General features: G+C 38.8%; 1 protein-coding gene across 1 annotated transcript in view; it reads left to right on the top strand.

Moving 5' to 3' along the window:
* The window catches only part of DNAH14 (dynein axonemal heavy chain 14), a 377,211-nt gene that overhangs the window by 152,043 nt on the left and 212,963 nt on the right, over positions 1-12,205 (top strand). Inside the window, exon 27 of the mRNA XM_081491559.1 lies at positions 8,022-8,109. Within this exon, the coding sequence (XP_081347685.1) occupies positions 8,022-8,109 (88 nt within the window). The remainder of the gene's footprint in view (positions 1-8,021; positions 8,110-12,205) is intronic.

Raw genomic sequence — 12,205 nt, 5'->3', positions numbered from 1 at the left:
TCATTGTGTATATGTACCACAGCCTTTTTATCCATTTTTCCTGCCGATGGACATCTAGGTTGCTTCCATGTCCTGGCTATTGTTAACAGTGCTGTGATAAACATTGGAATCCAAGTGTCTCTTTCAATTCTGGTTTCTTCAGTGTGTATGCACAGCAGTGGGATTGCTGGGTCGTATGGCAGTTCTAGTTCCAGTTTTTTAAGGAATCTCCACACTGTTCTCCATAGTGGCTGTACTAGTTTGCATTCCCACCAACAGCATGAGAGGGTTCCCTTTAATCCGCACTCTTTCCGACATTTATTGTTTGTAGACGTTCTGGTAGCAGCCATTCTGACTGGCATGAGATGGTACCTCATTGTGGTTTTGATTTGCATTTCTCTAATAATGAGTGATGTTGAGCATCATTTCATGTGTTTGTTAGCCATCTGTATGTCTTCTTTGGAGAAATGTCTGTTTAGTTCTTTGGCCCATTTTTGATTGGGTCATTTATTTTTCTGATATTGAGCTGCATGAGCTGCTTGGTATATTTTTGAGATTAATTCTTTGTCAGTTGTTTCATTTGCTATTATTTTCTCCCATTCTGAAGGCTGTCTTTTCACCTTGCTTATAGTTTCCTTCATTGTGAAAAAGCTTTTAAGTTTAATTAGGTCCCGTTTGTTTGTTTTTGCTTTTATTTCCAGTACTCTGGGAGGTGGGTCATAGAGGATCCTGCTGTGATTTATGTCAGAGAGTGTTTTGCCCATGTTTTCCTCTAGGAGTTTTATAGTTTCTGGTCTTACATTTAGATCTTTAATCCATTTTGATTTTATTTTTGAGTATGCTGTTAGAAAGTGTTCCACTTTCATTCTTTTGCAAGTGGTCCACCAGTTTTCCCAGCACCACTTGTTAAAGAGATTGTCTTTTCTCCGTTGTATATTCTTGCCTCCTATGTCAAAGATAAGGTGTCCATAGGTGCGTGGATTTATCTCTGGGCTTTCTGTTTTGTTCCATTGATCTATATTTCTGTCTTTGTGCCTGTACCATACTGTCTTGATGACTGTAGCTTTGTAGTATAGCCTGAAGTCAGGTAGGTTGATTCCTCCAGTTCCATTCTTCTTTCTCAAGATTGCTTTGGCTATTTGAGGTTTTTTGTATTTCCATACAAATTGTGTAATTATTTGTTCTAGTTCTGTGAAAAATACCGTTGGTAGCTTGATAGGTATTGCATTGAATCTATAGATTGCTTTAGGTAGTATACTCATTTTCACTATATTGATTCTTCCAATCCACAAACATGGTATATTTCTCCATCTATTTGTGTCATCTTTGATTTCTTTCATCAGTGTTTTATAGTTTTCTCTATATAGGTCTTTTGTTTCTTTAGGTAGATTTATTTGTAAGTATTTTATTCTTTCGTTGCAATGGTGAATGGAATTGTTTCCTTAGTTTCTATTTTCTCATTGTTAGTCTATAGGAATGCAAAAGATTTCTGTGTATTAATTTTATATCCTGCAACTTTCATCGATTAGCTCTGGTAATTTTCTGGTGGTGTCTTTAGGGTTTTCTATGTAGAAGATCATGTCATCTGCAACAGTGAGAGTTTTACTTCTTCTTTTCCAATCTGTATTCCTTTTATTCTTTTTCATCTCTGATAGCTGTGGCTAAAACTTCCAAAACTATGTTGAATAGTAGTGGTGAGAGTGGGCACCCTTGCCTTGTTCCTGACTTTAGCGGAAATGCTTTCAATTTTCACCATCAAGGATAATGTTTGCTATAGGTTTATCATGTATGCCTTTTATTATGTTGAGATATGTTCCTTCTATGCCTGCTTTCTGGAGGGTTTTTATCATAAATGGGGTTTAATTTTGTCGAAGGCTTTCTCTGCATCTATTGAGATAATCATATGTTTTTTATCTTTCAATTTGTTAATGTAGTGTATCACATTAATTGATTTGCAAATATTGAAGAATCCTTGCATCCCTGGGATAAAGCCCACTTGGTCATGATGTATGATCTTTTTAATATGTTGTTGGATTCTGTTTTCTAGAATTTTATTGAGGATTTTTGCATCTATGTTCATCAGTGGTATTGGCCTGTAGTTTTCTTTTTTTGTGCCATCTTTGTCTGGTTTTCGTATCAGGATGATGGTGGCCTCATAGAATGAGTTTGGCGGTTTACCTTCCTCTGCAATTTTCTGGAAGAGTTTGAGTGTGATAGGTGTTAGCTCTTCTCTAAATTTTTGGTAGAATTCAGCTGTGAAGACATCTGGTCCTAGGCTTTTGTTTGCTCGAAGATTTTTTATTACAGTTTTGATTTCTGTGCTTGTGATGGGTCTGTTAAGATTATCTATTTCTTCCTGGTTCAGTTTTGGAAAGTTATACTTTTCTAAGAATTTATCCATTTCTTCCAAGTTGTCCATTTTATTTGCATATAGTTGCTGATAGTAGTCTCTTATGATCCTTTGTATTTCTATGTTGTCTGTTGTGATTTCTCCATTTTCTTTTTTAATTTTGTTGATTTGATTCTTCTCCCTTTTTTTCTTGATCACTCTGGCGAATGGTTTTTCTATTTTATTTATCTTCTCAAAGAACCAGCTTTTAGCTTTGTTGATTTTTTCTGTAGTCTCCTTTGTTTCTTCTTCCTTTATTTCTGCCCTAATTTTTAAGATTCCTTTCCTTCTACTAACCCTCCTTTCCTTCATTTCTTCTTTTGCTATTTGCATTAGGTGTAAAGTTAGGTTATTTATTTGACTTTTCTCTTGTTTCTTGAGGTAAGCTTGTATTCTATAAACCTTCTCCTTAGCACCGCTTTTACAGTGTCCCATAGGTTTTGGGTTGTCGTGTTTTCATTTTCATTTGCTTCTATGTGTATTTTGATTTCTTTTTTGATATCTCTGTGATTTGTTGGTTATTCAGAAGAGTGTTGTTTAGCCTCCATATGTTTGTATTTTTAATAGTTTTTTTTCCTGTAGTTGACATCTAATCTTACCACACTGTGATCAGAAAAGATACTTGAAATGATTTCAGTTTTTTTAATTTACCAAGGCTAAATTTATGGCCCAGGATGTGATCTCTCCTGGAGAATGTTCTGTGTGCACTTGAGAAAAAGGTGAAATTCATTGTTTTGGAGTGAAATGTCCTATAGATACCAATTAGGTCTCACTGGTCCATTGTATCATTTAAAGTTTCTGTTTCCTTGCTAATTATCTGTTTGGTTGATCTATCCCTAGGTGTGAGTAGAGTATTAAAGTCTTCCACTATTATTGTGTTACTGTTAATTTCCCCTTTCATACTTGTTAGCCTTTGCCGTACATACTGTGGTGCTCCTCTGTTGGGTGCATATATATTTATAATTGTTATATCTTCTTCTTGGTTTGATCTGTGATCATTATGTAGTGTACTTCTTTGTCTCTTTTCATGGCCTTTATTTCAAAGTCTATTTTATCTGATATGAGTATTGCTACTCCTGCTTTTTTTTTGGTCTCCATTTGCATGAAATATCTTTTTCCAGCCCTTCACTTTCAGTCTGTATGTGTCCCTTGTTTTGAGGTGGGTCTCTTGTAGACCACATATCAGCCAGTCTTTGTCTTTTGGTTGGGGTATTCAACCCATTTACATTTAAGGTAATTATTGATAAGTATGATCCCGTTACCATTTACTTTGTTGTTTTGGGTTTGAGTTTATAAACCTTTTCTGTGTTTCCCATCTAGAGAATATCCTTTAGCATTTGTTGAAGAACTGGTTTGGTGGTGTTGAATTCTCTCAGCTTTTGCTTGTCTGTAAAGCTTTTGATTTCTCCCTCATATTTGAATGAGAATCTTGCTGGGTATAGTAATCTGAGTTGTAGGTTTTTCTCTTTCATCACTTTAATTATGTCCTGCCATTCCCTTCTGTCCTGAAGAGTTTCTGTTGAAAGATCAGCTGTTATCCTTATGGGAATCCCCTTGTGTGTTTTTGTTGCTTTTTCTATCCTGCTTTTAATATTTGTTCTTTGTGTTTGATCTTTGTTAATTTGATTTATATGTGTCTTGGGGTGTTTCGCCTTGAGTTTATCCTGTTTGGGACTCTCTGGGTTTCTTGGACTTGAGTGGCTATTTCCGTCCCCATTTTAGGGAAGTTTTCAACTATTATCTCCTCAAGTATTTTCTCATGGCCATTCTTTTTGTCTTCTGCTTCTGGGACTCCTATGATTCGAATGTTGGGGTGTTTAACATTGTCCCAGAGGTCCCTGAGGTTGTCCTCATTTCTTTTAATTCTTTTTTCCTCTCTGTTTCATTTATTTCTACCATCTATCTTCCACCTCACTTATTCTCTCTTCTGCCTCATTTAATCTACTGTTGTTTCCCTCCAGAGTGTTTTTGATCTCAGTTATTGCTTTGTTCATTATTGATTGGCTCTTCTTTATTCTTCTAGGTCCTTGTTAAACATTTCTTGCATCTACTAAATCCTTGCCTCTAGTCTATTTATCTGTAACTCCATTTTGTTTTCAAAATTTTGTATCTTTACTATCATTATTCTGAATTCTTTTTCAGGTAAACTCCCTATCTCCTCCTCTTTTGTTTGGTTTGGTGGGCATTTATCATTTACCTGCTGAATTTCTCTGCCTTTTCAGTTTGTTTAGATTGCTGTGTTTGGGGTGGCCTTTCTGTAGGCTGCAAGTTTGTGGTTCCTCTTTATTGTGGAGGTTGCTCCCTGTGGGTGGGGTTGGACTAGTGACTTGTGAAGGTTTCCTGGTTAAGGAAGCTTGCTTCTGTCTTCTGGTGGGTGGAGCTGAATCTCTTCTCTCTGGAATGCAATGAAGTGTCCAGTAGTGAGTTTGGGGATGTCTATGGGTTTCCTGCATTTTAATGCTCAGAGCTCTGTTCCTGCCTTGCTGCAGAATTGGTGTGGTATGTCTTGCTCTGGAACTTGTTGGTTCTTGGGTGGAGCTTGGTTTCAGTGTAGGTATGGAGGCTTTTGGATGAGCTCTTGTCAATTAATGTTCCCTGGAATCAGGAGTGTTCTGTGTTCTTGGGTTTTGAATTTAAGCCTTCTGCCTCTGGCTTTCTGTCTTATTCTTACAGTAGCTTCAAGACTTCTCCATCCGTACAGCACAGATGATAAAATATTTAGGTTAATGGTGAAAAGATTCTCCACAGTGAGGGACACCCAGAGAGGTTCACAGAGTTACATGAAGAAGAGAAGAGGGAGAAGGGAGATAGGGGTGACCAGGAGGAGAAGAGGGGGAGTCAAAAGGGGAGAGAGCAGTCTAGCTAGTAATCAATTCCCTATGTGCTCTCCACAGTCTGGAACACCCAGAGAGGTTCACAGAGTTACACAGAGAAGAGGGCGGATGGAGACAGAGGTGACCAGAAGGAGAAGAGGGGGAGTCAAAAGAGGAGAGAAGAATCTAGCCAGTAATCAGCTCCCTAAGTGTTCTCCACAGCCCAGAATGCCCAGAGAGATTCACAGATTTAAGTAGAGAAGAGAAGGGTGAAGGAGGAAATAAGAGGTGACCTGGGGGAGAAAAGGGAGAGTCAAAAGGGGAGAGAGCAATCAAGCCAGTAATCACACCCCTAAGTAAAAATGGGTACTGAAGATTAGATTCTTAAAGGTACAAAATTGACAACAAATACCAAAAAGCAAAGATTAAAAATCTAGAGTAGATATTAGACTCTCAATAATACAATATTAAAAATACAAAATAAAATCACAAAAATTATAAAATATATATATATATGAAATTTACTTTAAAATAGGATCTTTTTTGCAAGGTAATAGGTTATAAAAATGAAAATTAAAGGGGTGATAAAGAACTTAAAAATAAAAAAATTAAAAAATGATAATAGTAAAAATATATCTAGGAATTTCTCTGGAGCTGTTGAGGGCAATGTGGGGTCAGTTCAGTTTCAGATAGTTCCTTGTTCCAGCTTATACTTCTTCTCAAGGTCTATAGAGAAGACCCCTTCCAATGCTTAGTCAATGTTAACTACAGGGTTTTAATCTGTTGCACCTGTCACTTCCAGAGTGGTTCCCCCTTCTTTGTTTATTTTGGCTTCCTCTGTTTGCAAGTCTCTTCAGTGTCTAATTTCTGCCCTGACACAAGGCGGCAAAGGTGTCAATTATTTAGGCTCACTTATTCAGTTGTGTTGTGGGGAGGGAGGAACACTGCAAACAAATATCACTGGCATGTGTGGGGAGTGCTCTCAGTGTATGGACCACATTGGGTTTGCCCCAGCTCACAGCAGCGTATGCTTTCCCAGTCTACACTTCTCAGGCTTCAGGTTGCTCTACTGGGGTACTGTCCAGAGTGGGCCCTGCGTTTCATGCACTTCCCAGGTCTAAGCTGCTCAGCTTCAGGTTCTCGGGTACTCCACAAATGCACAGACTTGGTTGGGCGTGCATTTTGTGCCCTTCCCAGGTCCAAGCAGCTCAGGCGACCAGGTGCTTGGCGAGTGCACTGTCCCAGGTGAACCATGCATATTAATCACCTCCCCGGTCCTGCCCGCTCGGTTTCTCTAGTGTGCCATGAGAGTGCCATCTCAGGTGTGCCGTGTGTCTCCTCTGGGGAGCTGATCTCATGCTGCAACCTTCCTGGCAGATGTCAACTGTCCAGGATCCCAGAAGACTTGGTTAGCAGCTGGAAGCCTGCTCAGTTTGGTGGAGGATGCCGTCTCTGGGGCTGAGATTGCCCCTTGCCTTCTCGTTCTGGCTGTCACTCGCTTGCCTCTCTGCCTCTCGTGGAGGAAGGGGCCAGTCCGCAGCCATCTAGCTCTCCTTTGGTATTCTCTCAATCCTTTATTCTGTGAGCGGACCAGGCTGCGCCTTATGTTAGAGCTTTACACAGGAAAGTTCTCTCTCTCTCTTTTTTTCTCTCTCTGGCTATCCCACAGTTTGGGTTGCTATTTCACGTTAGCTCCCTCAGATCATCCTCAGGGCATTCAGGTCCAATCCTTACCCTAGGCATGCAACCCGTGCCTTCCTGTCTAGCCCCCGCTAGCTGGTGGCGGACACGAGCATCTGGGCTACTTCTGCGTTGGCAATTGTGGTTAGGCACCTATTCTGTGGGATTTTGGTTTTTTCTCTCTCCCAATTATGTTGCCCTCTGAGGTTCCAAAACTCCCTACAGACCCACCGGTGAGAGGGTGTCCTGCTGTTTGGAAACTTCTCCTTCATGACTCCCTCCCCAGGACAGGTCTCCATCCTTAACTCTTTTGTCTCTCTTTTTATCTTTTATATTTTGTCCTACCTCCTTTTGAAGAGAATGGGCTGCCTTCTGAGTGTCTGGTGTCCTTTGCCAGCATTCATAGAGTTGTTTTGTGGAAGTTGCTCAGCATTCAAATGATCTTTTGATGAATTTGTGGGGAAGAAAGTGGTCTCTCAGTCCTATTCCTCCACCATCTTAGGACCACCCTCTCCTCTTCATTACTTTTAAAAGCTAAATTATAATTATTTTTAAAGTTAAATGTAGGACTTTACTGTTAAAAATCACCTGATCATTTCAGCCCAGTATTCATTTTTGTTGAAATTATTTCAAATGCTGTTTTTACCATTGATAGTATTAGAAATTCAAAGCTAATAAGTGTCATCTCCTAGTTTAATATAGTCCCAGGTGGCACTAGTGGTAAAGAACCTGCCTGCAAATGCAGGTAGACACAAGATGCAGGTTAGATCCCTGGGTCGGGAACATCCTCTGGAGGAGGGTGTTGCAACCCAGTCCAGTATTCTTGCCTGGAGAATCCTATGGATAGAAGAGCCTGATGGGCTATGGTCCATAGAGTCACGAAGAGTCAGACTGAAGCAATTTAACACGCATGCACACCATCCCAGAAACTCAATGGTTTTATTGGAAATGTGCAGATGATATTAAAGAGGAATTTAAGGAATATGCATTATGCATGAATTAAAGCTCTATTACCTCTGCTTTGTTATTTATATACCTAATTAGAACAGAAAAGTCAGAGAGCCTAAAGGAAAATTCCTCTGTTATCTTATCATGCTTAATCACTAAATGGCCACAATCAGTGATTAGATATAAATATTATACTTTTTTTTTACTTATAGATTTGTAAGTCAAGGAGTTGATGACTGGTACTACCAACAGTTTTCCTTATGGGTGCTGTCTCATCCAGGACAAGTGGTACTCACTGTGGTAAGTAAATACTTCTTTGATGTACCAGTATTTAATTTCTAACTACAGAGATTTAGAAATAAACCATTATGAAGGTTACTAATATATGTAACTCTGAACTGCATCAAAAAATAAAATGGAGAGATGGTTGACTCGATGGACAGATATCTGACAAAGTAAATATTAGCAAAATGTTTATTAAGGAACATAGGTGATAGGTATATGGGTATTCATTTTATAATTTCTTCAACTTGTCCATGCTTTTAAAAATGTTTAGGATAAAATGTTGAAGGAATATAAGTCATGAGTTATTTTGTTGTTTGTTGTTCAGTCATGTCTGCATCTTTGTGACCCCATGGACTGGAGTCCACCAGACTCCTCAGTCCTCCATTATCTCCCCAAGTTTGCTCAAACTTGTCCATTGAGCCAGTGATGCTATCCAACCATCTCATCCTCTGTTGCCCCCTTCTCCTCCTGCCCTCAATCTTTCACAGCATTAGAGTCTTCTCCAATGAGTTGGCTCTTTGCATCAGATGGCCAAAATATTAGAGCTTCAACTTCAGCATCAGTACTTCCAGTAAATATTCAGTATTGATTTCCTTTAGGATTGACTGGTTTGATCTCCTTGAAGTCCAAGAGACTATGAAGAGTATTCTCTAGCATCACAGTTTGAAAGCATCAAGTCTTCAGTGCTTAGCCTTCTTTATGGTCCAACTCTCACATCCATACATGACTACTGGAAAAACCGTAGCTTTGACTATACATACCTTTGTCAGCAGAGTGATGTCTCTGCTTTTTAATACATTGTCTAGTTTGGTCATAGCTTTTCTTCCAAGGGCAAGCATCTTTTAATTTTATGGCTGCTGTCACTTTCTGCAGTCATTTTGGAGCCCAAGAAAATAAAATCTGTCATTCTTTCCACTTTTTTCCCTTCAATTTGCCATGAAGTGAGGAGACTGTATGCCACGATCTTCATTTTTTGAATATTGAGTTTTAAGCCAGTTTTTTCACTCTTCTCTTTCACCTCATCAAGAGGCTCTTTAGTTCCTCTTAAGTTTCTGCCATTAGAATGGTATCATCTGTATATTTGAGGTTCTTCATATTTCTCCTGTCAAGCTTGATTCCAGCTTGTGATTCATCCAGCTTGGCATTTTGCATGATGTACTCTGCATATAGGTTAAATAAGCAAGGTGACAATATACAGCCTTAATGTACTCCTTTTCCAATTTGGAACCAGTCTATTGTTCCATGTCCAGTTCTAACTGTTGCTTCTTAACCTGCATACAGGTTTCTCAGGAGACAGGTAAGGTAGTCTGGCATTCCCATCTCCTTAAGAACTTTCCACAGTTTATTGTGATCCACACAGTCAGACTTTAGTATAGTCAATGAAGCAGAAGTATATTTTTTTAGGAATTACCTTGCTTTTTCTACAATCCAACAGATGTTGGCAATTTGATCTTTGGTTCTTCTGCCTTTTCTAAACCTAGAATGTACAACTGGAAGTTCTCAGTTCAAGTACTGCTGAAGCCTAGCTTGAAGGATTTTAAGCATTATCTTGCTAGCATATGAAATGAGCATAGTTGAATGGAAGTTTAAACATCATTTGGCATTGCCCTTGTTAGGAAGAGAAATGGAAACTGACCTTTTCCAGTTCTGTGGCCACTGCTGAGTTTTCCAAATTTGCTGACTTATTGAGTGCAGCACTTTAACAGCATCATCTTTCAGGATTTGAAATAGCTCAGCTGGAATTCCATTACCTCCACTAGCTTTGTTTGTAGGCATGCTCCTAAGTCAAGTGGTTGACCTCACACTCCAGAATGTCTGGCTATAGGTGAGTGACCACACCATTATATTATTTTTTTGTATAGTTCATCTGTGTATTCTTGCCACCTCTTCTTAACCTCTTCTGCTTCTATTAGGTCCTTGCCATTTCTGTCCTTTATTGCACCCATCCTTGCATGAAATGTTCCCTTGGTATCTCCAATTTTCTTGAAGTGATCTCTAGTCTTTCCCATTCTGTTGTTTTCCTCTATTTATTTGCATTATTCACATAAGGCTTTCTTATCTCTCCTTGCTATACTCTGGAACTCTGCATTCAGTTGGGAATATTTTTCCCTTTCTCCTTTGCCTTTTACTTCTCTTCTTTTCTCAGCTATTTGTCCGGTCTCCTCAGACAACCACTTTGTCTTCTTGCATTTCTTTTTATTGGGGATAGTTTGGTCACCACCTCCTGTACAGTGTTATGAATCTCTGTCCATAGTTCTTCAGGTACTTTGTCTATCAGATCTAATCCCTTGAATCTATTTGTCATTTCCACTGTATAATCATAGGAGATTTGATTTAGATCATACCTGAATAGTCTAGTTGTTTTCATTACTTTCTTTAATTTAAGCCTGAATTTTGCAATAAGGAGCTCATGATCTGAGCCACAGTCAGCTCCCAGTCTTGTTTTTGCTGACTGTATAGAGCTTCTCTGCCTTTGGCTGCAAAGAATATAATCAATCTAATTTCAGTATTGACCATCTGGTGATGTCCATGTGTAGAGTCATCTCCTGTGTTATTGGAAGAGGGTGTTTGCTATGACCAGTGTGTTCTCTTGGCAAAACTCTGTTAGCCTTTGCCCTGCTTCATTTTGTACTCTAAGGCCAAACTTGCCTGTTACTCCAGGTATCTCTTGACTTCCTACTTTTGCATTCCCATCCCCAATGATGAAAAGGACATCTTTTTTTTTTTTTTTGTATTAATTCATAGAATCGTTTGGCTTCTTTGGTATTAGTGGTTGGGGCATAGACTTGGATTACTGATGTTGAGTGGTTTGTCTAGGAAATGATTCAGGGTTATCTGTCATTTTTGAGTTTGCACCCAAGTACTGCATTTCAGGCTCTCTTGTTGGCTATGAGGGATACTCCCTTTCTTCTAAGTGATTTTTGTCCACAGTAGTAGATATAATGGTCATCTGAATTAAATTCTCCCATTCTGGTCCATTTTAGTTCTCTGATTCCTAAAATGTTGATGTTTACTCTTGCCATCTCTGCTTGACCATGTCCAATCTACCTTGACTGATGAACCTAACATTACAGGTTATCCCTATGCAATATTGTTCCTTACAGCATCGGACTTTACTTTCACCACCAGACAAATGCATGACTGAGTGTCATTTCTGCTTTGGCCCAGCCTCTTCATTCTTTCTGAAGCTATTTCTCTGCTCTTCCCCAGTAGCATATTGGACACTTTCCAACCTGGGGAGGGGGGCGCACATCTTCTATGGATTGTCATATCTCTTTTTTTCATACTGTTTATTGGGTTCTCGAGGCAAGACTATTGAAGTGATTTTTCCATTCCCTTCTCCAGTGGATCACTGGGCAAAAATCAGGGTATCAGCAGGGCTGTATTCCTTTATCCATTTCTTTGTCTTTTTTCCAGCTTCTGGAATTATTTGATTCGTAGCCCCTTCCTTTATCTTCAAAGCTACCAATATCATCTCTCTTTGACCATTCTTCAGTAGTTATATCTCCCTCTGTTTAGAAACAGAGAAAGTTCTCCAATTTTAAGGATACATGTGATTACACTGGCCCCACTTGGGAAATCTAGACTCTCCCTGTCACAAGGTCTTAATCAACTGTTTCCATCAGAGGGTGACATATTCACAGGTTCTGGGGATTAGCACATGGGTAGAAAAATAAAGAAAAGGAAAAAAGAAAAAAAAGAAAAATTATGAGATTTGTTATGGAAGCTGAGGGAGGAGAGAAGGACATTTTTGTTTGATTTTTCTCTAGAAAAAGTGAGTGGTCATCATTTTTAAATGCTCTAGAAAGGTCTGAAAACTCCATTATATCTGTAAGTTATTAGGGCCAACATGAACCTCAGAGACAGTAATTTTTCTGGAGTAATGAAGGTAAAATCCATATTTCCATGAGTTACTATTATCAAGTATTTTTAAAGCACACTTGACCTCGTAGTTCTCTGTTAAATTTTAAAATAACGTTACATTTTTTCACTTTGCCTTGACCCACCCTAATTTTCAAGTCTTTATTAAGATAACCTGGGATTATGGACACAAATTTTGATATCAAATCTCCTAGGTCTCCTTTGTCATTCACTTGCCTGAATATTAATA

This window comes from Giraffa tippelskirchi, chromosome 5, assembly GCF_054371585.1.
Source record: "Giraffa tippelskirchi isolate mGirTip1 chromosome 5, T2T-mGirTip1v1.2.pri, whole genome shotgun sequence".
In the NCBI taxonomy this organism is placed as follows: Eukaryota; Metazoa; Chordata; class Mammalia; order Artiodactyla; family Giraffidae; genus Giraffa; species Giraffa tippelskirchi.
Note: the sequence above shows the minus strand (reverse complement) of the source record. Positions and strands in the feature narration are given on the sequence as shown.